Source organism: Orcinus orca, chromosome 8, assembly GCF_937001465.1.
Source record: "Orcinus orca chromosome 8, mOrcOrc1.1, whole genome shotgun sequence".
Classification (NCBI taxonomy): domain Eukaryota; kingdom Metazoa; phylum Chordata; class Mammalia; order Artiodactyla; family Delphinidae; genus Orcinus; species Orcinus orca.
In genome coordinates this window covers 8,231,722-8,256,599 of record NC_064566.1, presented here as the reverse complement: position 1 = coordinate 8,256,599, position 24,878 = coordinate 8,231,722, and the positions used below count along the sequence as shown (strand labels likewise).

At 59.3% G+C, this 24,878-nt stretch overlaps 2 protein-coding genes across 14 annotated transcripts in view; one reads left to right on the top strand and one right to left on the bottom strand.

The window, feature by feature from the left end:
* Nucleotides 1-3,398, top strand: part of MARK2 (microtubule affinity regulating kinase 2) — a 57,416-nt gene extending 54,018 nt beyond the window's left edge. For all 12 annotated transcript variants that reach the window (XM_049713517.1, XM_004264262.3, XM_049713514.1 and 9 more), the window contains 2 exons: nucleotides 603-647; nucleotides 1,239-3,398. In XM_049713517.1, the coding sequence (XP_049569474.1) occupies nucleotides 603-647; nucleotides 1,239-1,599 (406 nt within the window). In that variant the 3' untranslated portion in view covers nucleotides 1,600-3,398. The remainder of the gene's footprint in view (nucleotides 1-602; nucleotides 648-1,238) is intronic.
* A 164-nt stretch (nucleotides 3,399-3,562) lies between these two features.
* RCOR2 (REST corepressor 2) lies at nucleotides 3,563-8,219 on the bottom strand. Of its 2 annotated transcripts, XM_004264265.3 has the most exons (12): nucleotides 8,086-8,219; nucleotides 7,300-7,356; nucleotides 6,924-7,004; nucleotides 6,633-6,685; nucleotides 6,384-6,545; nucleotides 6,152-6,276; nucleotides 5,989-6,058; nucleotides 5,684-5,899; nucleotides 5,243-5,320; nucleotides 5,068-5,125; nucleotides 4,700-4,932; nucleotides 3,563-4,578 (listed from the first exon to the last, which is right to left on the bottom strand). In XM_004264265.3, the coding sequence occupies exons 1-12, from the start codon at nucleotides 8,210-8,212 to the stop codon at nucleotides 4,264-4,266; spliced, it is 1,575 nt and encodes a 524-aa protein (XP_004264313.1). In that variant the 5' UTR covers nucleotides 8,213-8,219; the 3' UTR covers nucleotides 3,563-4,263. The 2 variants fall into 2 exon arrangements, with proteins under 2 accessions (XP_004264313.1, XP_033271131.1); XM_033415240.2 differs by lacking the exon at nucleotides 4,700-4,932.
* Nucleotides 8,220-24,878: the final 16,659 nt, after the last annotated feature.

Sequence of the window (24,878 nt, the reverse complement as noted above, 5' to 3'; positions counted from 1 at the left end):
CACCCACCCTCCCAAGGTGTCTGCCCTGCTCTGCCCTCTGTCCTCCCTTCTGTATCAGCAGATGGCCTGGCAGGCAGGGGAGTTATAAAAGAATGGGGGAGGTGGGCTTGTCTACAGCCGGCCTCAGGGCCCATCTCCTCCCCACCCAGTCCCAGGCACTGAGCCCCAGGCGTACTCAAAGCAGGTCCAGCCCTTGGCCGTTTGAGCCTCCTGAGAGAGACCTCTATTTATCGCCCCCTCCCCACCCTTCCCTCCAAGAGGACTACAGTTCTGAGACCCACTCAGGGGGTGCTAGTGCAGAAGCCGCCCTGCGCGCGAGCCCTGGCTGTGGGCTGTGTGCGCCATGCGTGTGCCCGCACATCCACACCCTCCTCCTCCCCTGGCTCCTCCCGGCACCCGTCTTTGAGAGTGTGGGGAGGGGCAGGCCCCGCGTGCTGGGCTCCCTGTTGGAGAGGGACAGTTGAGCTGCCATGTTGGCCTGCTAGGTGGTGCGAGTGGCCTCTGGGCTTGGGTCCCGCCCACCCGCCCACCGGCGGCACCTCCCCCAGACCCGCCCTCACAGAGGTCCCAGCACTAAACTCTCCCTCGCTCTGTTTTTTGAGGAACCTGAATGAACCTGAAAGCAAAGACCGAGTGGAGACGCTCAGGTGAGAGGGGGCCAGAGCCAGCGCCCGCCCTGCCCGGGCCGCCGGCCCTGCCACAAGCCTCCCACTCTTCCTTCTGCCACCCGGCTCTTCCTCCCATGCTTGCGCCCTGTCCTCCCCCTCTTGGGGCCTCCCTTTCCTCAGAGGACCCCCACAGCCCCGCTGCGGTGGGTGTGGGCCCTTCTCCTCAGGTCTGATGTGTTCTGGAAGCAAGAGCCCTGCCTGGGCCAGGCGGTTGGGACTCTAGACTCCTACCCCTCGACAAGCTCCAGTCACTTCTTTCTGTCCAGTCTGTGAACTGCTCAGGGCTACTGAGCGCGTGCTCCCCTTTCTTCCCTGACCCTGCCCTCTTCCCAGGAAAGCATGGCGCTGTCACCTTGTCACCCCCTGCCAGGGGCTGGCTTCTCGCCTTCTCTGCCCTGAGAGATGAGACCGCCCACTCCTCTGCTCCCTGGGCCAGGTCTAACGCTCCCTCTTCCAGCACTGCCGCCTCCCGGGCACCCTCCCGCTCTCCTCTCTGGTCTCGGGGTCCATCTGCCAGGGGGGCTGTCCTGTGGCTGGGGCGCCTGACGCCCGCCTCTGCCCTCTCCGCAGACCTCACGTGGTGGGCAGCGGCGGCAGTGACAAGGAAAAGGAGGAGTTTCGGGAGGCCAAGCCCCGCTCGCTACGCTTCACGTGGAGCATGAAGACCACGAGCTCCATGGAGCCCAACGAGATGATGCGTGAGATCCGCAAGGTGCTGGACGCGAACAGCTGCCAGAGCGAGCTGCACGAGAAGTACATGCTGCTGTGCATGCACGGCACGCCGGGCCACGAGAACTTCGTGCAGTGGGAGATGGAGGTGTGCAAACTGCCGCGGCTGTCTCTCAACGGTGTTCGGTTTAAGCGGATATCGGGCACCTCCATGGCCTTCAAAAACATTGCCTCCAAAATAGCCAACGAGCTGAAGCTTTAACAGGCTGCCGGGAGTGGGGGCGGCGGGGGCGGCCAGCCGGACTTAGCTGCTGGGGCCGGCGCTCCGCCTGCCCGGGCGGGACTGCAGAGACGGATTGGTGTGTCTCCCCTCCCCGCCCTTCTCAGTTTCTTCTTCCATGTTTGTGGGGGTTGGGAGATGGTTCTCTCCCCCCCACATTTACCCCTGCCCAGATAGTCCCCCTTCCCCCCTCTCTCCCACAGGAGGCAAAGGAAGGGGAGGGAGGGGTGGGGGGCAGGGCTCCCCCTCGGTACTGCGGTTGCACAGAGTATTTCGCCTAAACCAAGAAATTTTTTATTACCAAAAAGAAAAAAGAAAAAAAAAAATCCCAGCGGCCACCTTTCCTCCCTGCCCCATTGGGACAGTCGAGACTGGATCTGTGGGGTTTCCCGGGAGGGTGGCTCAGGGCTGGAACACTCTCAGGCAAGAGTGGTGGAGTTCCCTGTCAGGCCCTCCGCCAGGCCCACTTTGGGCTTCTCCCCTCTCCTCTCCTTCCCCTCCAAGCAAACCACCAGAGGTGGCCTTCCCCTGACCTCAGGCCCCTGGGCTGGAGGCCTGGGCGGCTGGGGGCTGGGGGCAGGGGTGCCGCACAGCCCTGAAGCGGTGGGACTGGCGGCTGCTCTGGGGCTGGCAGGCTAGGCGCGGGGCTCGGCCTCCCTCCACACTGTATCCTCTGCCCCTCCTTCCCCAGAGGCTGGGCATTTCCTTCCACAAGCTGCTGTGGGGACTTTTGTTCCCCTCCTCAAAAAGTCTGTGCCATCTTCTCCCACCCCCTCCTGGGTAGAAGGCGGGGCTGACCCCAGGGCTGGGAGAGGGGAGGGGACCGCAGGGCAGATGGGCTCCTCGGCCCCCACGGGGCCGCCTGGGCTGCTAGTCTCCGCAACAGGGACGCTGGGCATTCTCCGTTCTGGGAGAGCCTTTGTCTGAAAGCACAGCCCCCCTCGCCGTCCCTCTCCCCACTGCTCCCCTTCATTGGCATTAATCTGGGCACCAGCTAGTTCCATAGCAGTGACTTCTCTCACCACTCATCTCTCGGCCTTGCCTTTTCTTCCTCACACTGTCGCCCCTCCTCTCAGGAGACACTGCCCGGGGGCCCCCGTGGCCGGCCGCCTGGCGGGAGGCTGGACAGGGCAGCAGGGCCGGGAGCCTCTGCCCTCCACAGGGTGGGGGGGACAGATAGGCCAAGTGACTCCCAGCTTGCTAACCTCTGCAGCCAGCGTGGGAGTGGCTGGTTATGGGCGCTTGGCTGGTGGCAGCCGCTGCATCCCTTAATTTATTTCTCTGCTGTTTCTGTTCTTGAGAAATTGGGGGAGGGGGTCCTGAACAGAGGCTGCCTCTACCCTCACCTGAGTTGTACATTTTTTGTGATGGGTTTTATTTTTTATTTTATTATTTTATTTTATTTTTTTTTTTTTGATTTATGATGACTCCACTCCTACTCATCACCCCACTCCCAGGCCTGGCTCCGTGGCAAGTCGAGCCCTTGGTTCCCAGGAAGGGGCCTCGCCAACCTCAGCCCTCCTGCCCCAAGCCCTGAATGCGGGCTCCGGCTCCCACCAAGGGCTCCCCCTCCCTTCTTCCTTCCCCCCTCCTGCCCTATGGAACAGCCCGGGTGCTCCGAGGGGCCGGGAGGGCAAGGCTTGGCTCCCAAAGGGGGTGGTGGCCACGGGCTGGGGGGGGGGCCTCCCAGGCAAGGTGGCCCCTCCCCACCCAGCCCCCCTTCCTGCACTTAGTTTCTCCTCTGGATCAAACACGTAATAAAGAGAATGTTTGGAATCTGAGCTGCCTCCTCCTGTTTCTTCCTACCGGGCAGGGACCCAGTCCCCCTGGGCAAGATGTGGCCCAGCCTGCCTGCCTCGCAGGGGAGAACTGATTCCTGTCTGGGGCCTGGGGAAAGGCCGGTGCTGGGCGGGATCCCTCCCCACCCTCATGGCACAGACAGGAAGCAAAGCCCAAGACCCTTAAACCAAAAGGGAAAGAGGATTCAGTGAGCTTGAAGGTTTTATTTATTTTTTAAAAACATTGAAAAATAAACCCATGTCTGCATATGTTCCCAACCCTCCTTTCTCTAAACTTCTGGGCGGTGGGCACAGTGGGCACCCTCAGGGCTCCTCGGCACTTTCCACCCGGCCCCCTGAAGACTGGAGAGCTACCTCTTCAGCCTCTGCTGCTGTCAGGCCCCAAGGAACCTTTCCGCCCACTTCCCCCCTCCAGCTCCCTCCCCACCTCACCCCAGACTTATTGCTAAAAGAAGGGGAAGAGGAAGAACAGCCAACACACTAAACTGTCCTCTCCGCCCCCCCCCCCCAGGCTATGGTCACTACCCCCTACACACGAAGGGCAGGACCCCTAGGCCAGGCCCTGGCAGACTAGGAGGCAGCCGTTCCAGTCCCAGCCAGGAAAAGTACCCTCGGGCCAGCCTCAGAAGGCCCCAGACCCTGGCTGGGGTGGGGGTGGAGACAGGCTGGCTGCCAGAAAGACGTGCAGAACCCGCGGGGGTCCAGGCTGTGCCCCTGTCGGCAGCGCTGGGTCTTCGAAAGACCTGGCGAGAGCTCTAGTCTCTTCTGTCCTCAGTGAAGCTGGAGGTCCCCGAGGACGTCCGGCAAAGGGGTTCTGGAGCCTCTGGTTGGCGGAGGGCCTCAGGGCTCAGAGCGAGGGTGCTGGAGGCTCCAGGGGGGCTCCAGCCAGGGTGGGTGCGGGCTGAGGGCCGGGGCGGGCACCGTGGCGGGAGGCAGCCAGGGCAGGGCGGATAAGAGGTGGTGGGGGCTGGTTGGGGGCCAGCCGGGGCTGGAGGAAGCGGCCCTGCTGGAGTGGGGGTGGCTGGCGGAGCAGGGTGGGAGCCGTGGGCAAAGGTGGCCTCAGCAGTGGCGGCGGCTGGGACAGCGAGGTGGGAGGCGGAGGAGGGGGCGGCGCAGGGGGCCCCGATCGGGGTCCTGATGTCGACACAGATGTAATCTGGACCTGAGAGGGGCGAGAGAAGAGTGAGAAACCAGGCTCAAGCACACCCTCAGCCCAGGCTAAGGACGGAGGCGGTTCCTCTCCTCTGTTCTCTGAAGCGTTTCGCTCTCTCTCCCCTTCTCACCTCATCGTCTTCCTCTAGGGCCGGGGCTGGCAAGGGAGCCCCTCTCCTAGCCTCCTCCATGGGGACCGGGGGGGCTCCAGGGGCCCCATCCTGCTCGGCCTCCCATTCCTGCAGCACCTCCTCCAGATTGAAGCGGCGCCGGTAGCTCACAAAGAAGGTCTTCACCTGGGTCAGAGTCTTGTTCCCAATCACCTCTGCAATAGCCCCAAAGTCTTTGCCATACCTACGGATGGCTGCAAGGGTCAAAAGGGCAGCAGGTGTGAATACCCCCTTAGAACTAGTTACTTCCCTGATCCTCCCCCTCTGCCCCAGCTCCTCGGAGGGCAGGAGAGGCTCCTGGGGCGCTCTATTCTCCGAGTCTCACCCACCTTGTACTGCCAAAAGCTGCTCATCCGTGGTCCAGCGGGAGTTGAACTTGGTGTTGGCCTGGGGCGCAAGGAATATGTCCTTGAGACTCAAACATATGGGAACAGAGGCCCTGCTACCCAAGAGAAACTCCCCTTTCTGCCCCCTCCTGCACCCGGACTTGAAGCGCAGCCTCACCTCGGGGGGGCGGAGCGGGTCGATGCCCCCCTCCAGGGCCTGGCGGAGGCTGCTGTTGGTCTGTTTCATGCTTTGCACCTGGGAAGGCAAGGCAAGGAAGGGACATCAAGTTCCAAGCCAGGGAGGCTGTCAACACCAACCCTCGCCAAGGCCCCACTGCCCAGCAAAGCTCTTTGCCACCCACCATCTACCTCATCTCTCCCTCACAACCATTCAGTAGAGGAGACACTGGGGTTTGCCCCTTTTCAAAGACCAGGTTTGTTTGTTTGTTTTTTTCAATGTCCAGAAAAGAACACTAAGTTACCCAGAAGCCCAGAAGATGGGGCAGAGGCAGGCTTGGCATCCACACGACCTCCCTTACGCCTCCAGCTGCCCCCAATCATAGTTCCCAGCTGCCGACTGTCCCCTTTGCCTGGCCCCTTCTTTCCTCGGGCCCCCCACCTGGCGCTTGAGGGAGATGAGCTGGGAGTCGAGGCCTCGAAGTGTGAGGTTGGCAAGGTCCGGGCTCCCTGACACGGCAGTGAGGCCCTCGGGGCTCAGGTACATGCCCTTGGGAGGGCGCCGCCGAGTTCGCAGCGGATGGTGGCGGTACTGAGACCCCTGGGCCTCCTTCTTTCCTGGACCTGGGCGGGCATTCAGGGGCCGAGAGGGCAGAGGCTGCCAGGGAAAGGAGAGGAGGTGGGTGGTGCAGAGCCCAGGGAGAGGGCAGGCAGGCGGGCAGGGCCAGAGGAGCTCTGGGACCTCACCTCTCTCTTGGGGTCTCCAGCGTCCGGCTCCCCCTCACTCACGGCTCCTCGTCCCTCTTCAAGCTCATCACTGCTTACATGGGGGCCAAGGCCGGGTAAGGCAGGGGCCAGGGCCCCCAGGAGCTCAGTTTACCCCCACCCAGAGCCTCCCCGAGCCCCCCACCTGTCTTCTTTGTCCTTTCGGCCCCCCAGCCGCCGAGCCTGTCTGTCCATCACACTGGTCCGGCTGCGGGTCTTCTTCCAAGAGTAGTAATACTTCACCAGGCTGGGTATCAGCTTGTCAGGCAGCTGGAGGGGCAACGCCAGAGGCTGGGGCCCACCTAAGACTCTGGGCCTCGGTTAGGCTTAACAGAAAGAAGGGGCCAAGGAGCACTGGCGGGGGTGGAGGGCTTTACCATCTGCTGGATCCGCTGGAAACATTTGCCGTGGAAGCCGAAGGCCTGTTCAAACAGCACCTTGTCCTCTACCGTCCACTCGTCCGGGAACGGGGTGAAGTTGGCCAGGTCAGCCAGCGACTTCTCTACGTCATGCTTGTGCCACAGGAGCATGCCCAGTGCCTGGCCCAGGAGAGGGGACAACTCAGGCTCAGCTGCCCGCAGCACTGTCCCGTCTCCACCCCAAATCCCTGCGGGGCCAAGGCTCACCTGCTCGATGTTGTAACCATGCTTCTCCTTGGCCATCGCAATGTACTTGTCAACTGCAGGGGCGGGAGGAGCCAGGTCTTGGAGGAGGGGTTACAACCCCTAAGCCAGGCCTGCCCGGAAAGGGGTATGCCCCCAGGGGCTAGGCCCCTGAGCCTGAGCCCCAGGACAGGGGCTGAACCCACACATCTCAGCCTCCAGCCCACTTCTGAGAAGAGCTGGCTGCCAGCTGGCATGAACCCCAGGCCCCAGCTCCCAAGGGTATGCATGAGCCCAGGGTCCCACCCCACTCACGCTTGGCATCTGACACACAGTGGTTGGGCGACCACACCAACATCCCCTTCAGCTCCTTGTTACTGTAGCGTGCGGGGCTCTCTGAAAGGCAACGGAGCAAAGGAGGGAAGACATCATCAGCCTGGTGGCGCTGGCCTGGACCCACGGCCAGAGGGCAGCGGAGGAGTGGGGCCCGCGAGGTGAGGCCCAGAGGGGAAGGAGGGACAGAGACCCAGACAGGAAGGCAGAGCAGGAAAACTAACCATGCCACAGGGCCGGCCACCCACCCCCGCCTGTCCTTACAGTGGGCGCCAGCCAAGGGTTCCCCCAGGTGGGGCTCAGGGCCAAGCCATGGGCCCTCCAGTCCCCTCCCTTCACAGCCTGTCCTGCCACTCACCAGGCTTGCACTCCGGAATTACGGCCTGGTAATTGGTTCCAACGCGGATCATGCTGTCTGTGGAGCCGGTGGGGGGTGGGGGGAGGCAGTCAGGACTCCAGGGAGGGAGGGAGGACGGGAGGATGTGGCGGGGGAGGTGGCTGGCCTGGAGTTCTCCTTCCTGACCACCCAGGGCCCCCATCTTCCAGGAGGCTCACTTTTCCCTGATCTTCCCCTCAGTTACCCTCAGCCACAGAAGGAACTGGAAAAGGGAGAGACCTGCCTAGCCATAGCCATGGGGGGTGGGGGAGAGGACAGGGGCCAGTTTTCAAGCCCAGGCCCAGCAGAGCCCTTTGTTCTGACGGGGGCGGGGGGGTGAGTTGGGGGGGTTGGAGGGCTGCCCCTAGACCTGGACCACAGCCCTCCTGCAGAGAATCCAAGGCTCCTCCCCACCACAGGAGCCCCACAGCTCGGTGTGGAGGTGTCTTTCCAGCTCCTGCCCCAGTCAGACCTCAGTCCCCTGCAAGGTGGCAGGGTACGAGGAGCCCAAGCTGTGAAAGGGAGGGACGCCTGAGTCCCTCGGGGACTGAGGGCAGGGAGGGGGCAGGCAGGACCGCCTCCTCAGCAGCTAGGGGCCCAGCCTCCAGATTCCCTGTGCCGGCTCGGGGGAGAAGCAAGGCACAGGCTCCAATACAGGCAAGGCAGGAACCATCCGTATAATACCCCCGTGGTCGGCAACTCTCCCCCACGCCCTGCTCCGCGCCCCCCCGGGCCGGTGCGCCTTTAACCCTAGGCCTCCGGGCTCACCGTGCGAGTGCTCCTCCTCGCTGCTGTCATCCTCCGAGTGGGGTTGTCCGCCGTTGGGCGCCGTCTTGGCCCGGCTGCGGGACAGGATCCCGGAGCCCGCGCTCGGCTTCTCCATCACCGAGGGCATTACCCCGCCCAGCTGCCCCGGGGGGCGCGGGAGCCTTCGGAGAGCAGCGGTCGTTGCCGCGCTCGCCTGGGGTGCCGTGCCCGGCCCGGCCTGGAGAGGTCGCCACTGAGGCTACGAGAGGCAGGAGGTCAAGCGTGGCTAGGGTCCGGCGGGGCAGGAGCCCAGCGGGCAGCCCAGCGCTCTCCGCGACCCCCCCGGGTGAGGGTGTCAAAAAAGTTTGTGTAGAAGTGGGGTACGCGGGGGATGAGCGCAAGGTCCGGTGGGGCTGGGGCGCGCTCGCTCTGGACGCTCCACGGAATTGGGGCTCCCCGGAGAAGTCTGGGCACTCTGCCCTCGGAGCGCCCTGGAGCCCCAATGCCCGCCTGCCCACGCAGTTCAGCGAGCGGGCGCTGCGGCGCGATTGCCGCCCCCGGCGGGCTCCGCGCCTCTCGGCTGCACCAGGATGCCCCAGTCCCCGGGAGGGGACCCCTGCCCGGACCAGACCCCTGCCTGCGACGGCAGCCGGCGGGGCCCCGGCGCTGGCGGCGGCGGCGGCGGCGGGACGGCGCGCACGGCGCGCGGTGCTGGGGCAGAGTTGCCGGGAGGCGGGGGAGCGCAGCCGCGGGCACCGCCTCGCACCCTCCCCGGCGCGCTCGCTCTCCACGGCGCGCTCGGGCTGCTGCTCGCTCGCCCGCTCTCCGCCGCCGCTCGCTCCTCGCGCACACAATGAAGCTGCTGGCAGGGAAGTAGTGCCGGCTGCGGCCTCAGCACCCCTCCCCCAGCCGATGCCTCCGCCAGCTGAACATCTGGCCCTGGGGTGGAAGGGAGGGCCCGGGGGGCGGGGCCTGGGGGCCGGGGCTAGACCTCCAGGGGGTGGGGTCAGGACCCGGGCGGAGAGCGCTTTCCTCTGCGGGCCCCCCGAGCTCCCAGACTTGCCCCTGGGGGAGGCCACCCCCTACCCCCGAGGAGTAGCCGGGGGTCAGCCCCACCCAGGCGCACACCAGCCCCACACACCAGTGGGCTCGGGTTACCGCCGCCTGCCCCGGGGGCCCTGAGGCCGCCTGCCCGCCCGCCCGGGTGGAGCCCAGCTTTTCCTTCCATTTCCCTTCCTGCCAAGGAACTCCCCGCCCCCCTTCCGCAGGGGGGACCCCCCCCCTTCATGCGCCCTTGGGGGCCAGAGCGGATGGGAGGCCGGACAGGCGAGGAATGAATTCCTCCAAGAGCTACCGGGCCAAAGCCTGGCTTCTGGTGCATCTGTGGGTCCCCAGGGGTCACCTCAGTTCCCTTTAACTGCTGCAGCGCGCACCCCAAAACAGTGGCACAAGGGGTTGCGGGATGGGGAGTGGGAAGTGTAGGGAAAGATCTGGACTGCAGGGTGAGGGAGGAGCTGGGTGTCCTCCCTACTGGGTTCACTGTCACCCCAGCTGGGAGCAGCATCCCCCTCCCCCAGGACGAGCACGGGCAGAGTGACAGACCGGGAAGCGGGTAGAGCGGCACAGACGGAGATGGGGGAGGGGGGTGGGCAGAGACTTTCAAAGCCAGACCCAGCCACCCTGCCAGGCACACAAAGAGCCAGCACACACACACACCGGCGACAAGCTGCGCCGGTGCCCGTCCCCGCCGCCGCAGGCACGTGCTGCCGCGCACACAGGCCGAAGCCCCCTCCCACCCGTCGCCCCTCCCACCCGAGCCCCAGACTTGTAGACACACCTCCACTCGGGCACGCCCCGCTGTGCCCAGACTGAGCCGAGCTTGCGCTCGCACCCTCCTCTCCCTTCCCTTCCTCGGCCACTCAGTAATCAGATTCCTAAATTTAGAAGCAACCCAGGGCCCAGCCAGGGATGGATCCCCGCCCCCACCCGCTGCCTGCGGCCAGCCGGCCGGGGTCCTGCGGTCGGGCCACGACCCGGCTGGGGCCTCCCGGTCCTGGGGGCTCCTGCGGGCGGCCGGGCAAAGTTAGGCACAACCCCACCCGGCTGCGGTGCTGTCGGGCCACATGGGGCCACACTGGGGCCACCCAGCCGGCAGCCACGTTGCCCGCCACACCTCCGGTCAGAGCTATGGGGCCTTTTTCCTCCTCTTAAATCATGGATTGGGCACCAAGCCCCAGGGTGGGGAGGTCTGGATAGAGGAGAACGAGTGGGCCAAGGGCAGGTCTGAGCTCAGGGCTTTGCTACAAATGGAAAAGCGCCTCTGCAGCCTTACTCCTTCTGAGTGGCCACCCTGCCCCCAGAACCTCCAGTCTTTAGGGAGCCTCTCATCTCTGTCCCCTCCTGCCTGGCCGGCAGCCATCGCTGCTCACAGCCCTCTCCTATGATGGAGTCTTCCATTTTGCCCACACCAGCCCCTCTTGAAGCAGGGCCTCAGCTGGGTCCCCCCTTTCCCCCTTGCCACTTTTCCATCCTCATGCCTAGGGTCCAGGGCCCAGCACCTCACCCCACCCCCAGGCCTCAGCATCATGCTTGTTCTGGGCTCCCTCCTCCTGGGCTGCCCCAGGTACCCCCGGCCACAGGCGTCCCTCCTTCCTTAGCACCCCTCCCCCCAATAAGAACCTAATTCTGTTCTCACTTCTCCCTAGGGCCTGGAGCTCAGGGCCAGAGGAAGATTCTGCTCTGGAGGCGGGGGCAGGGAGGGGAGGCTTATTCCTTGGCGTAGAGAGGAGGGGGGGAGTCCCTAGGCCCTGGTGTGATGAGGCTTCCGCCTAGGAGGTGGGACGCGACATGGGAGGGGTATCCTAGGAATCTGGGGATGACTCTGGGGTCCACAGTGTCCAGGGAGAGAGAGGAGGCACATTCCTAGTGAGCAACCTCCTCCCCAAGGGGCAACGGCGCAGGGTTAGGAGGGGGAGGGGCAAGGCCCCACCCTCCCACCTGCTGCAGCCGCCCCCTCCCCAGCTGGCCCCCTCTTTTGTGCAAAGCCACACAAAGGACAAGGGGCCCCGGCCGGCCTGGCCATCTGCTCCCAGCAGCCTGAAGGCTCTTAAAGAGACAGCACCCCCTCCCTGCCCTGGGGCTGCGGGGCGGGATGGACCGGGTGCGCCACAGGACCTGGTCTCAGCGGTACCCCACGTGCCACCCACTTTTCCCTCGCTCCCCCAGCCCCAGATCGGGAATCATTCTCCCCCAGGCCAGGGGCACCGAGGTGCCACGTGGCCCAGAACAGGAGGCGTGGGAGGGGAGAGAAAGGAGGCAGCCAGGGACCAGCCCCTCCCCTCCTGCCTCCAGAGGCAGAGGGGCCAGGGAAGCTCAGTAGCGCAGCACCAGTACTGGGGTCCCTCACCTCCCTGAGGCCACCTCGGAGCTTTGTGAGCTACTGCCGGCCTCCGGGAGTGCCCTCCCCGCCGTTCTCACCGAGGAGCTCCCCCTCGGCCTTCCTCAGGGAGGATGCCAGTGCCTGCTTTCTGAGGGCTGCAGGCCTCTGGGCAGCAACCCCGTGATCGGGCACGTTTACTTCCTGCGTTTTCCAGTTGAGGAAACTGAGGCTTGGCCGAGCCCCCGCACAGGCCTCCACAAAGCCAACGCCCCTGGCTGTGTCCGAAGCCTTCCTCCCGCCCCCGACGCCCCCCCACCCCACCCCGGGGCCAGACAGGGCTCCTCACCCCTGAGATCCCCCGGGAAGCCAGACCAAGGTGCTCAGAGCCTTTGCCACACTGCTGGGGACACCAGTTTACATTATTTGTGTGATTGTTTATTTCTCGACTGTCTCCCTGCAGGGCGGCGTGGCAGGGATTGGGTCCACTGTGTTCACTGCTGTGTTCTCAGTGCCTGGCGTATAGGAGGCACTCAAAATTTGCTGAATAAATAAATACCAGAAGCCCCCAAAGCCTTCCTCCTCGCTGGGCTCCTCTGTCCTCTGCGTGTTGGGCATCCTGCCTCCTGACTCCTCGAGGTGAGGCAGAGGGGACGAAGGTCGAACAGGGATGCTGGGAGAGAAAAGGAGGGTGACCTTGAACAAGCCACCAGCCTCCCCTCTCCCTCCTCCCAAAGGCGGGGGCAGCTCCAGCCAATCCTGAACCCGTAGCCCTGCCAGACAGACTGGGACTGTCCTGAGCTCTGGCCAGGCAAGGCTGGCCGCTGCGGTGTGGTGCTTGGGACCCCGGCCAGGCCCTCAGTGGCTAGAGCCAAGGGGCTCAGCTTGGGGAGGGTGGCAGGCAGGCGGGCCCTTGGGTGGGGGAGGGAAGGTGGCAGGATCTAAGGAGAAACCTGGCCGAGCAGCGGGGGAGTCGGACTGGAGGCCAGGGGGAGATGAAGCTGGAGAAATGGTGAAGGTGGGCTACAGTGTGAAAGGAGCATGGGGGCGCTCCCTCCAGGGCCCTCACGCCCTCAGCCTGCCCAGAGAGGACTTCAGTTCCTCCCAGGCCCCTGGGGCTCACTGGCGGGCGGTGTGGCCCAGGGCACTGCCCTCCTGGGCCCAGTTAGTAATCTCCTGAACTGGCCCACCCTCCCACCCGGGGCTGTGAAGAGGCTGAGAGAAGGTGACAGAGGTGACGATCCGGTGCTAGGTATCGCCTCAGCACTGTGGCCACGTGAGGGGGGGGGGGCGCTAAAGGAGCCCAGGCCAGCACATCTGTGAGTGGCGCTGGGGGCGGGCAGAGCAGAAGCAGGCGGGAGGTCAGCAAGGAGACCCCAGGCTTCCTGTCACCCACGCTGACGAAAGCTGACTCCCTGAGCGAAGCAGGAACTAGGGCGGAAGGGTCAGGGAGATCTTAGCAGAGAGACGCGAGAAGGTGACAGGGGCTCCCTGGAGCCACGAGGGGGCAGCTTCCAGACCTGGGAGCCCCCTCTGTTTCTCCGGAAGCCAGGAAAGGAACCGCCCCTCACGCTCACCTGGGCAACAGCTGGCGCCCTCTAGTGGTCACAGCGTGGACCAAGGGGTCCCACCTAAGCTTGGCCACAAATGTCCTCCCAGGGAGTCTGAGCACGGCACCCTGAGGAGCCCATTCTCCTGGGGCAAGTGCATGCGGTCAAGATCGTCTGGGGCCAACTGAGCTTTAGATCCAATCCCCAGCACGTCTCCTGGGCCCAGAGCCACCCAGAACCTCCCAGAACAAAGTCGGGTGGAGCGGAAACCCCTAGAGAAATGGCAGAGGAGAGGGGAACCGCAAGGAAGGTGCAGGAGCACTGCAGGCCAGGGAGCTCAGACCTGGAGTGAGTCCTGCCTCTGCTTCTTGCTTGCTGTGTGGCCTGAGGTGAGTTACTTGGCCTCTCCGAGGCTTAGTCCCTCCATCTCTCAAAGGGAACAATAACGCTGACCTCATCTGATTGTTGGGAGGATCCAACGTCATCTCACATGGAATGTAATTGGAGTCCCCATCAATGCTGGTTTCCTTCTGAAGCAGGGGGTCCCCTCTTGAACACCCCTAGCTGGGCTACAAAACCACCCTTCACTTCTCTGTGAGGCTGCCCATGATCTGTGGACCAGCTGAAGGCCATGGCCACCTGCAGCTCCTGGTTCTGGCCTCTGGAGCTAAAAGCTCTTCCTCTGAGACATTTGACACTTGACAACATCCCTCTGACTTGTCTACCGCTTCAGGTTCCTGCCTTCGGTCTGATCTCGCCAACCCATCACACAAACATAGCTGGATACAGATTCTCAAATACTGCTTTGATCAGGTCTCACTCCTGCTCAATAACCTTCCATGGTTCACCGTTGCCTTCCAGGCAAAGTTGGAGCTTCTCCTCTCCCAGCCCAGTACTCAAGGCCTTTCTAGCCTGTATCTGACCCAGCTGAACAGGTCTGCTCGCTGCTTGCTGAGTCCTACCTGGTGCCCCAGAACACCCCACCCACCCTGCAGACCCTGGCCCGGCCCACCTATTTTCATGCCCCATACCTGGCCAGTCCCTTGGGACTGCTGGCTTCTGCTGGCCAGCTCTGCTGTGACAGGGCACATCCAGGGTTCCTGGCTTGGCTACAATCACCCTTCCTGCTTCCCCCAACCTGCCCCCCTCATACTCCTCCTCCACCACCCCATCTGCTGCATGGCTCTTAGCCCGTGACCTTGCCTTCCGCTTCCAGAGAGAATAGAGGCCTCTGGGAGGAACCCCCTCTAAGGCCTGCCCCTGCACCCAGAGATTCACTCCTTCCCTGTCCCTTGCAGTTGTAAGTGTACCTTCCCCCCTCAAGGCCAACCTCCCTCCCAGGCTCTGCATCTCTTAGCGAGACACACACACACACACACACACACACACACACAGACACACACACACATTTGGTCCTCATTTACCTCTCCTCCCTCATTATTCTCTTCCCTTCGGCATGTCAACCTGCCTAAGGCCCTCCATCCCAAGACACTCCCATCCCCCATGTACACCAACACACACACACACCCCTTCCTCCATCCCAAGTTTCACCTTTAGCCACTCCTTTCAGCTACAGCTACTGAAAGCTAGTGCTACCTTTGCTCTCAATCTCTCTCGCTCTCTCTCTTTTTTTTTTTTTTTTTAAAGCTGAGCTTCTTAGGGAATTCCCTGGTGGTCCAGTGGTTAGGACTCTGGGCTTCCACTGCAGGAGGCATGGGTTCAATCCCTGGTCGGGGAACTAAGATCCTTCAAGCCGCAGAGTGCAGCCAAAAAAAAAATTAAAAAATAAAGATAGGGCTTCCCTGGTGGCGCAGTGGTTGGGAGTCCGCCTGCCGATGCAGGGGACGCGGGTTCGTGCCCCGGTCCGGGAAGATCCCACATGCCGCGGAGCGGCTGGGTCCGTGAGCCACGGCCACTGAGCCTGCACGTCCGGAGCCTGTGCTCCGCAACGGGAGAGGCCACAACACTGAGAGGCCCGCGTACCGCAAAATAAATAAATAAGTAAATAAAAATAATAAAAAATAAAGATAAAGCTGGGCTTCTTAAAAGAGTTGTTCACACCCCTTCATCCTTGTTCTCACCTCCCACTCACTCTGCAACCCACTGAAGTGTTGTGTCACCCTCTGCCACTCCACGGAGACTGCTCTTGCCGAGGTCACTAGTGGCTGTCATCTCTAAACCCAAAGGACTTTTTTTTTTTTTTTTTTTTTTTTGCGGTACGCGGGCCTCTCACTGTTGTGGCCTCTCCCGTTGCGGAGCACAGGCTCTGGACGCACAGGCTCAGCGGATATGGCTCACGGGTCCGGCCACTCTGCAGCATGTGGGATCTTCCCGGACCGGGGCACGAACCCATGTGCCCTGCATCAGCAGGCGGACTCTCAACCACTGCGCCACCAGGGAAGCCCCCAAAGGACTTTTGACGGGCCTGGACTCAATCCACCTCTGGGCAGGACAGACAGAGAGGGCTACCCCTGTTCCTGGACATGAGCTCCCAGCTGGCGCCCATCCTCTCTGCCTCCAAACCCTTGCTGTAGATCCTTCGGTCCCAGGCTACATCCTTAACTCCCCGGGCTGTGGACACTGCAACCTCCATCTCCAACCCCGACCCCTGCCCCTGGCTCTGGACCCCCCATACCCAACCAACTGCCTTCTGGACGTCCGTGTTCAGTTTTCTCTCAGACACCACAAGCTAGGCCTGTCCAAAATGGATCTCCGCCTCTTGACTATCCGTTTGCTCTGCCTGCCCACCTCTTCCCACCAGTCCCCGACGAAGTACAGAAACTTAGGAAATGCCCTGGACTCCTCCTTCTGCTTCACTTCCGAGTCCAACAGCCTCCAACTTGTGTCAGTCTCTTCCCCCATGGCCACTCCCTCTCACCCCGTGAATGAAACAGCCTCCAGCAGGCCTCCCTGCCTCCTCTCTCGGCCCCCTCTAATCAGGGCAGTCTTTCTCACATCCAATCTAATCAAGTCAATCCGCTGCTTTTCATTATCCTTTGATAATCTCCTTCAAAATCTGGCCTCCTGATACCCCTTCCCCCTTTGCCTTTCTCCTTTGGGGATCCATGTGGTGCTGTGGAGTTGATCCCACCCCAATGTCAGCCTTTCCCAAGGCCCTGGAGATCACGATTGGTTCAGAAGTGGACTAGAGACCTAAGCTGGCCCAATCAGCATGTTACAAATATGGGATGAAGGTCAGGAAGCTGAGCCTGGAGGGCACCACCAAGAGATGGGAAAAAAACTGGCTTCCCAATGACATCAGCTTTACCTGAAGCCACTGAACCTCTGAACTTTTTAGTCACGTGCGTCAGTACCTTCCTTTGATGGTTGGAGCCTGGTTGATTTCAGTTTTCTGTCACTTGCAACCACAGCCTCTGAAATAAGACATCTCTCAACATTACCCCACTTGAACTTACGCTTTTGCTGTGCCCGACAACCTGCAGTTCGCTTGGAGTCTGTAGATGCGATTCCTGATACCTGGGATGACCATCTTCCTGGTTGACTAATTCTCATTTGCCTCACAAAATGAAACTCAGGTTCACCCTGTCTAGGACCTCTGCTCTTCCCCATCTCAGCACTGATCACACTCTAACGTAACCACATACCTGTTTACCTGTCTGTCTCCTCCTTGAGGCTGTGAGTCCCGAGAGGGCAGAGCATCTGTCTTACTCACCTGTGCACCCCCAGCCCCTCTCACTCCACAGGTACCTACACTGCCAGGTCCCAGGAAATCACTTCTGCCAAATCTCCCCTGATTTTACCAACGTATTAGGATCTCCTTGTAGGCAAAGATTTACAATAATAATAGAGAATGCCAGCTTCTGTGAGTGCCTATTATTTCTTTTTTCACAGCTATGTTCCCCAGACCCTAGATTAGCACAAGTACATAGGAAATGCTCAATAACTATTGTTGAATAAATTAGTGGATGAGTAACAAACAAATCGAATGCTCATAGGCTCCAACCCCAGTATGCAAAATGCTGGCCTAAATTATCTCATTTTCCTCCACGGTAGCCCTGTGAGGTAGGTATTCTAATTATCTTCATTTTACAGATGAGGAGCTGAGGCTTCAGAAGGTGATCTGCCTAAGATCATAAAGCTTGAAAGTGGCAGAACTGGGACTGGTTTCGAGCCAGCTGATGCCAGAGTCCTGCTTTTTATATTCCTGTGTCCCTATCCTTCCAGTTAAGATGCATTTGGCTGCGGCAAGAGGCACCATCATTTGATGGTGCTCTGAGCAAAGTGGACACTTTATTGTTTCTCCTAAGAAGTGTGGAAGTCAGTGTCACCACTGACAGTGCTCAGTGGTCACCAAGGCCTCAGGTGCTTCTCATCTCTCAGCTCTGCTTCTTCCATGCATCACAAGCTTCCCCCTCATGGTCCCCAGATGGCTGCAGCTGCTCCAAGCATCTCACCCTCGGAGGACAATTTCCAGAGTATGAGGGAAGGGACATAGAGCAGGGGCTTTCTCCTTGGCATGTCTCTTTCATCAAAGAGAAAAACCTTTTTCAGGAATTCTTGATCAGGCCTGTGCCCCTTAAGCCAATCCCCTGCCATGACACCCAGGGATCTCCACCCATCACCTGAGCAGCTGGGGCTCTGTCAGCAAGGAAGAAGGAAACATGGCTGTTGGGTAGACAGGCAACCCTGCCCTCCGCTGCCCTCCCCATCCCCCTGGCACCCTCTGTGCACTAGAGTTTTCAGAGATATTCGTTGGCTGAACTACAAACAGAAGAAGCAGGTAGGGGGGTTCTCTTCCCTGGCAGACTTGGGTTATAGCCCTGAAGTCACGGCCTCCAGGTGCCCACATTTCCAAGGATGAAAACCAGCAGAGAGGGCTGCAGTTCCTGGTGGAAAGCAGGCTCACTGGACCCAGTGGTCCAGTGCAGAGACAGATAACCTGGAACAGACAGACAAGTGGATGGATTTTGCAGGTTAGATGTATGCAATCATTCGTTCAACAAGGGTTTATTGTCCATCGTCTCCTCTGACTCCTCCCTCTCCTCCACAGCGTCTTAACCGGCTGATATTGTGGACAGGTTGCCTAGAGACTGCTGATGAGGACGCTGAGTCTGCACCTTGCTTCAGCAGAACGGATGCCAGGAGAGATTAGCAATGTCTGTCATGGGCACAGAATGAGCGGCAGAGAGGCAGAGAGAAGGAGAGAGTCCAGGAAACAACAAATTATGGAATGACTGTGACCCTAAAGAGGGGACCCCAGCGTGTTATAGGTTAACTTGTGTCCTCCCCCAAATTCATATGTTGAAGGCCCAGCCCCCAGTACCTCAGAATGCGACTTTATTTGGAGATAGGATCTTTTTTTTTTTTTCAGTACGCGGGCCTCTCACTGTCGTGGCGTCTCCCGTTGCGGAGCACAGGCTCCGGACGCGCAGGCCCAGCGGCCACGGCTCACAGGCCCAGCCGCTCCGCGGCATGTGGGATCTTCCCGGACCGGGGCACGAACCCGCGTCCCCTGCATCGGCAGGCGGACTCTCAACACTGTGCCACCTGGGAAGCCCTGGAGATAGGATCTTTACAGAGATAATCAAAGTGAGGTCAATAGGTGGGCCCTCGTCCAGTTTGACTGGTGTCCTTATAACGATGGGAAATTTGGAACAGATAGCCATATACGGGGAACAGCACGTGATCGTGAGGACAGCCATTTACAAGCCAGGGAGAGAGGCCTGGGACAGCTCCTTCTCACACAGCCCTCAGAAGGAACCAACCTTGCCAACACCTTGATTTTGGACTTCTGGCCTCCAGAACTGTGAGACAATTAACTTCTGTTGTTTAAGCCACCCAGCCTGGGGTGCCTTGTTACAGCAGCCCTGCAAAACTACTACATGGGGAAACAGCCTCTGGGCTCAGGGGTGTGTGTGTTCAGATTGGGCACGGCTTACCTGGACCAAGACCTGAAGAGGCCGTGGGCCTCCAGGTCAGGCCATCTCACCCCCTTCCCACCTTTGGGCCCGTCTCTGGCCTTGGCATCCTTGGCTGTCCAGGAGGGATAGACTAGATGACCACCTGGCCTCCTAACCAGCCCCGAGGCTGACGAGGCCAGCTGTCACTGTTAAATCCAGCCACCAGTTGTTGCCTTCTAATGCCAAGGGTGGGGCCTGTGGACCTTGACGTTGAGAGTAACATGTATGACGTTTAACTGCCTTGTATTAGTTATGCCACAACTGTGCTGTATAACAAAGGACCCAAAGCTGCTGGGAGTCAGAATCTCAGGAACGACTTCACTGGGTGGTTGTGACTCGGGGTCTCCCGTGGGGTTGCGGGAGATGTTGGCTGGGCTTCAGTCCTCTGAAGGTTTGACTAGTGTGGGACAATCACCTTCTAAGGTGGCTCACTCACTTGGCCGGCAAGTGGAGACCGGCTGTTGGTGAGAAGCCTCAGTTCCTCACCTCCACGCTGCTGCTTGCGCACCCTGACAGCATAGCGGCTGGCTTTCCCCAGAGGGAGCAATGCAAGGGACCAGGGCAGAAGCTTGGTCTTAAGTGTTGATAACCTGACCTTGGGAATCACACCCTGTCACTTCAGAAGTATCTTATTGTCACATACGTCAGCCCTACTCAGTGTTGGAGGGGACTATGTAAAGGCATGAATACCAGAAAGTCACCGGGGCCATCTGGGTGGCTGGCTACCGCAGGCTGGATAAGAGATCTGGTACCAGAAGGGATTACGGGGCAAAGGGTCATGAAGGAAGAGTCTTACGCATTGATCTTGGGACAGATGGAGCCTTGGGAGTGTATTAGTGTCCCAGGGCTGCCATAACAAGTTAACACAAACTGAATGGCTTAAAACAACAACAATTAATTTGGGCCAAAAGTCCAAATCAAGGTATTGGCTGGGTTGGTTCCTTTCAGAGGCTCTGAGACAGCTTCCATTCCATGCCTCTCTTCTAGCTTCTGATGACTCCCAGAAACCCTTGGCATTCCTTGGCTTGCAGCCGCTTCCCTCCAATCTCTGCTTCTGTCTTCATATGGCCATCTTCCCCCTGGATGTGCGTCTCACATCTTCCTCTGTTTTCTGTTACAAGAACGCTGGTCCTTGGATTTAGAAGTCAACCCTGAATCCAGGATGATTTCATCCTGAAATCTTTAACTTAATTACATCTGAAAAGATCCTATTTCCAAATAAGGTCACATTCACAGGTACCAGGGGTTGGACTTGGGGACACTATTCAACCCACTACAGGAGGCATCCCCATGGGGGGGCTGGTTGATGCCATGACCTAGTATCTCCACCTGCTTTGGCTCGGGTGTCACCTCCTCTAGGGAGCCTGCTACCTCTCCTTTGTGCCCCACAGCACCGGTGCCTGGTACCACCATTGCACCGTTATTCCTTCAATGAACATTTCCTGAGCACCTGCTCTATATCAGGCACTGAGCTGGGTCCTGGGAGTTCAGAAGTTCAGGTTGCCAGATTTAGCACACAAAAACACGAACACCCAGTGAAATCTGAATTTCAGATGCAGAGTGGGTTTCAGTTTGCCCCCGTATTGTGTATTGTATCTAGCAACGCTAACAGCAGCGGGGGAGAGAAGCACAGCCTTCAACTGAAGGAAGCCTACAGTCTTGTGGGGGAAATGGCAGGGGGACAATAAGGCATCAGGAGACCCAGGGAGTGTGCCCGGGCCAGCAGGAGTGAGAGGAGTGAGAGGAGGCTTCCTGCATCTAAGCTGGGACCCCAGGGGTGAGGAGGAAAAAGAGTTTCCAAAGGTGGGGAGATGGGGCCCTTGCCAAGCGGGCAACACCGAACATGCAGTCCCTAACCCTGAACAGAGCCCGCAGCCTCCGAGGGCTTTAACTGGCCCACCAGATGTGCATTTTAGAAAAAAGGCAACGTATGGGGTCACAAGTGCCAAAGAAAAAGAGCGTTTCAAGGAAGGGGGAGAGAAGAACAGGCCAGATGTGGCAGGGAGGCCCTGAAGGATCAGGACTGAGACGTGTCCCTTGCAGGTAGCAAGGCTGCTGGAGGCCTCGGGAGAGGCTTCCGTGGGGCGCTGGGAACAGAAGCGAGGCTGCAGCGGCTTGAGAGCAGGCAGCGTCAGAAGCGAGGAGGAGGTAGAAACAGGGAAGGCCGCTTTCTCCAAAGGTTTTTGGGTGGAGCGAGGTGGAGAGCCGGGAGAGCAGGGTTGAGGAAGGCTGGGGGAGGGCGGGGTGACTGAAGGGAAGGACCCTGAGGGGAGGAGTCTCAGCAGCTCTGCAGGTGGCAGGGAGGGGAGGGTGGAGTGCATTCAGATTCTTTTCTGGTCTTTTTGTCTTTTCTTCTTTTTGAAATGGAAGGACTCTCCTTGGCCAGCTGATCACAGTCTGCCCATCCATCCCCCACTGTGCTGTGAGTGCCTGACAGGCCACCTGCTGGGCAGGGCTATCTCCCAAGGCTGTTCCCCAGCACAGAAGACTACAGTGTCAGGCAGCCCCCAGGCCTCCGCTGAGCATGTGAGTGAACAAATAGTCGGGAGCGGTTGAGAGCTGTGGACTGAGGAAGGCGAAGCATGGTGTTTGGGGGAGCGGCTGTCTTGGAAGGAAGGGGAATCCAGGAAGGAGGTGGGAGGGGTGCAGGGCCTGGGAGAGAGGGGAGACAGTGTCCCCATCCTGAGAGGTCAGAGGAGGGTGGAGAAGGTCGCCTGGGTTCCCTGCATGCACAGGAGCTGGAGGGCCTAGCTAATGAGTCCGGCCTAGACAACAGCCTGGTCACTAGGGGCAGAGGTTTGGCAGCGAAGGGAGGGAGGGTGATGAAGGGGATGGGGTGGGGTGTGTGTAGGGGTGGGGAGATGTACTTTTGTCCCAGGGAGGGGGTTCCTTTCCTGCCCCAGGCCATGCCAGGTGCCTTGCAACATCATCTCATTTATTTATTTATGTTACAATATTTATTTATTTGGCTGTGCCGGGTCTTAGTTGCGCACATGGGATCTTCGTTGCAGCATGCGGAAGTCTTTAGTTGCAGCATGCAGGCTCTTAGTTGCGGCATGCATGTGGGATCTAGTTTCCTGACCATGGGTCGAACCTGGGCTACCTGCATTGGGAGCACGGAGTCTTAACCACTGGACCACCGGGGAATTCCCTCATCTCATTTAATCCCATGAATTCTCACCACCTCTCCTGGAAGATGATGCCGCTGATGAAGATGACTGCTGTTGGTGGTCTCGCTTTATAAATAAGGAAACTCGAGGCACCTTGACTAAAGTCACAGAGGATGGAAGTAGCACAAAGGACATTTAAACACAGGCTGGTCTGACTCCAAAGCAGGCTCAGTCCTCCACCCCATGAGACCAAGGAAGCCCTGAGCAGGAGTGAGCCCAGAATTAGGGGCAGCCCCCAGGAAGAAGGACACTGCTGTGGGGCAGGAATAGGGCACTGGGCCTTCTCAGGTCTCTCGGGGGCCTAGGTGATGTCACCCCCTCAAGGGCCTACTGGGCTCACCTCCCGGGCCTTGTCTGGTGTCCAGCAAATTCCTGCAGCCTGGGGAGGATGGACCCAAGAGTGAGGAGTGGCAGAAGAGACAGGGCACAGGGCATCACTGTGGCGGGCATCTGTTCCCTGAAACAGCTGACCATGAAGTTCAGTGTGGGTGAGGAGACAAGAGAAGCCAAAATAGGGTGGGGAATTGCACTTTGCCCCTCCTCCCTCTGTGAATCCCCTTGCCCCACCCCTTCATGCTTCCTTGGCTGGCAAATACCGTTTCCTCCCCTGGGATCTGCTTGCCTTCTTCTCCTTCTCCTCCTCCTTCAAGGGCAAGCTCAGAAGCCCCCTCTTTCTACCTTGGCCACCCTCCTCCCACCCTTAGCTCCCTCTTCTGGCCCCCGGCGTGCTAGCAACCAGATTTTCTGACCCAGGAATGGGATGTAGGCCAAAGAGTCATTCATTCTAGTCTACCTACATTCCCTCCACGGTCTCACCCAGTCTCATCCAGCTTTAAATACCATCCAGACCTGATTGCGCTGAAATTTGTAACTCCAGCCTGAATCTCTCCACTGAGTTCCAGACTCTGATTACTCCACATCTCCATGTGAATATCTAAAGAGACATCTCAAGGGACTTGCCTGGTGGTCCAGGGGTTAAGACTTCGCACTTCCACTGCAGGGGGCATGGGTTTGATCCCCGGTCGGGGGAACTGAGATCCCTCATGCTGCTCGGTGTGGCCAAAAAAAAAACACAAAAAAAAGTCTCATACCTAACGTGGCCAACACTGAAGTCCTGATCTTCCCCTCCCCCACCCACCTTGCTCCTTCCAAAGTTGTTCACATCTCAGTTGAAGTCACTCCATTTTTCCAGTAGCACAAGATACCTTGAAGTTATCTTGACTCTTCTCTTTCCCTCACACCCCACATGCAGTCCACAGGCACGTCCTGTTGTCTCTACCTTCAACGCGCAACCACATCCTGAACCTTTCTCCCGCCTCCGCTGCCATCCAGCTGCTGCAAGCATCATCCCTCTCGCCTGGATTATAGCGGTGGCCTCTGCACTGCCTCTCCTTTGACCTTGGCCCCTACACTGTTTTCTCAACCCAGCAGCCAGGGGGTCCTATGAGCACATAAGCCATTCCTAATACTCCTTCCAAACTCTCTAATGGCATCCCAACTTGCTCTAGTCCCGGCCAAAGTATTTTTTTTAAATAAATTTATTTATTTATTTTGGCTGTGTTGGTTCTTCGTTGCAGTGCTCAGGCTTCTCATTGCGGTGGCTTCTCTTGTTGCCGAGCACGGGCTCTAGGCATGCGGGCTTCAGTAGTTGTGGCGTGTGGGCTTCAGTATTTGTGGCACGCGGGCTTAGTTGCTCTGTGGTATGTGGGATCTTCCCCGACCAGGGCTTGAACCCGTGTCCCCTGCATTGGCAGGCAGATTTTTTTTTTTTTTTTTTTTTTTTTTTTTGCGGTAGGCGGGCCTCTCACTGTTGTGGCCTCTCCCGTTGCAGAGCACAGGCTCCGGACGCGCAGGCTCAGCGGCCATGGCTCACGGGCCCAGCCGCTCCGCGGCATGTGGGATCTTCCCGGACCGGGGCACGAACACCGCGTCCCCTGCATCGGCAGGCGGACTCTCAACCACTGCGCCACCAGGGAAGCCCCAAAGTCTTTTAAAACATACAAGCCCTAAATGATTCTCTCCTTACTTGTCTGATTTCACCTCCCACTCTTCTCCCACGGGCCCACTCTGCTCCAGCCACATTGTGCTACGTGTAGTTCTTCAAACATTCCAGTCATGCACCTGCTGGGGAGTATTGCACTAGCTGTACCCCCAGCCTGCAATGCCCTTCCCCCAGATATCCTCACCTCCTTCAGATCTTGACTCAAATGTCACCTTTTGTTTGCCTTCCCTGAACATCTTAGTTTAAAACTATAAACCTGACTTTCCCCATCCGCCTTCCCTGCTTTATTTCCTCCATAGAACCTATATCATCTAACGTGTTACGTATTTTACCGGTTCATTCATTTAGTTTATTATCTGCCTCTTCCTTCTAGAATACAAGTTCTATGACGGCAGTGCCTTTTCTGTTTGGTATTTTCTTTGCTGCCTGCAACAGCGCCTAGCATATGGTTACTGCCGATGTTGCTTGAGTGGCTGTTTGGGGGCCACCCCTGTGCTGAGCACTGATGATGGGATAATGAGCAAAACCTGACAAAGCCTGTGAAACTTGTCTTGGGCAGCGGTTTTCTGATTTTCATGAGTCCGACCCTATCTGGGAAGTCCTAGAAGAGAAGACTCTGGCTCCACCCCTGGAGATTCTAGGGTAGGTCCCGTGGTGTGCACAGTGCACAGGCTCCCCAGGTGATTCTGAGGCGGGTCAAGTGGGGGTCACAGTGGTCTGCTGGGATAGATTGAAGTTAATATTGTTCAGGACGCCTAATGTCTCATTTTCACAGCACCTTCCACTCCCCAGTAA